Below are 1,714 nucleotides of genomic sequence, written 5' to 3' on the forward strand. Positions count from 1 at the left end.
GCAATTCTCCTGCCTCAGCCTCCCGAGTAGCTGGGATTACAGGTGTGCACAGCCACACCTGGCTAATTTTTGTATTTTTTTTTTAGTAGAGACGGTTTCACCATGTTAGCAGGATGGTCTTGATCTGACCTCATGATCCACCCGCCTTGGCCTCCCAAAGTCCTGGGATTACAGGCGTGAGCCACCGTGCCCAGCCGAGAATAAGGTAAAGTTTAACTTGGCACTGTAAAGGTCAATTTTCAGGCAGTCTTAGAGTTTAGCAGTTTCTCTAGTGTATAAACTGATTCTTAACGATTTAAAGAAAATTATATTCAAGTGGCAAATTTGGAGGCAATAAGCTACTTTGGAGTCCATGATATGAAACAGCGTTTTAAATACATGTTTTATCTTCAGGGTTTTCAGCTGTTTTCTCAGGACCATCTGGATATAAGTTGATAGCTGTCACAGGTATGACATCCACTTTATCCAACTGAAGAATTCCTCTGAAATAGAAAGTGATTAATTACTATCAAAATTAAATTTCCTCTGCCTGTAGTTTGATAGTGAGAAAAGGCTACATCAAGGTTATAATATATACCTAAGGTTAGGTGCTTTTGCTGCATTCTATTTAAAAATTCATAGTGGTTGTACAAACTCTGAGCCCAAAGTCACTTCAACCAAACTGGCTGAGAGAATAGAAAGGCATCGAGGAAGTTCATTATTTCCTATTTTAGGGAAGAACAGGGTAAGTATATATCTCCAAGACAGAGTTAGGCTCCTAGATACACCCAGGCTGAGCAAAAAGCCTAAGCCTAAGCCCCTTTCTAAACAACACTCACCACTAGAACACAACCTTAGGTCTTTAGATTGTGTTGCTCTTTTTGTTACTTAAAATCTCTGACCAGAGAGTACGTCTTTGGATTGAATCTAGGACCCTATAGTAAATTTGGTGTTATTCTAATAAGAACACCAACAGAGGTTAGTTGTTTATAGAACCAAACAGATTCTAAAGTTCACAGGGGAGTAACTGCAAGAATAGCCATAAGATTTTTTTTAAAAGAACAATGGGGAGAAGACAAAGTTGCCTTAACTAGCTCTCTTTATTAAAACATGATAGTAGGTCAGGTGTAGGGACTCATACCTATAATCCTAGCACTGTGGGAGGCTGAGGAGGGCAGATCACTTGAGCCCAGGAGTTCGAGATCAGCCTGGGCAACATGGCAAAACCCCATCTACTAAAAACAGAAAAAATTAGCCGGGCGTGGTGGTGCACACCTGCAGTCCCAGCTATTCAGGAGGCTGAGGTGGGAGGATCACTTGAACCCGGGAGGTGGAGGCTGCAGTGAGCCGAGATCATGCCACTGCACTGCAGCCTGGGTGACAAAGTTAGCCCCTGTCTCAAAAACAAAAACAAAACATGAGAGTAAAAGTGTGCTACTGGCACAGGAATAGACAAATAGATCATTGGGACAGAAAAGAGTCCAGAAAAAGACTAATATATGGAAATTTAGTTTATAATAAGGTAACATTCTAAGTCAATGAGAAATTACTAATGGAAAAATGGCCTCTGGGAAATAAAATGAGAACTCTAGCTTTAAAAGTATACAGAAAAGTAATGCTAAAAAATAAATTTTGGCCGGGCGCAGTAGCTCACGCCTGTAATCCCAACACTTTGGGAGGCCAAGGCGGGCAGATCACTTGAGTCCAGGAGTTCGAGGCCAGCCTGGCCAACATG

At 41.5% G+C, this 1,714-nt stretch overlaps 1 protein-coding gene across 1 annotated transcript in view; it reads right to left on the reverse strand.

Annotated features, from left to right (window-relative positions):
- Positions 1 to 249: 249 nt before the first annotated feature.
- GINM1 (glycoprotein integral membrane 1) overlaps positions 250 to 1,714 on the reverse strand; it is a gene marked incomplete at its 5' end in the record, with an annotated part of 35,673 nt that continues 34,208 nt past the window's right edge. Inside the window, one exon of the mRNA XM_011965665.1 lies at positions 250 to 482. Within this exon, the coding sequence (XP_011821055.1) occupies positions 371 to 482 (112 nt within the window). The remainder of the gene's footprint in view (positions 483 to 1,714) is intronic.

Source organism: Mandrillus leucophaeus, unplaced genomic scaffold, assembly GCF_000951045.1.
Source record: "Mandrillus leucophaeus isolate KB7577 unplaced genomic scaffold, Mleu.le_1.0 Scaffold731, whole genome shotgun sequence".
In the NCBI taxonomy this organism is placed as follows: Eukaryota; Metazoa; Chordata; class Mammalia; order Primates; family Cercopithecidae; genus Mandrillus; species Mandrillus leucophaeus.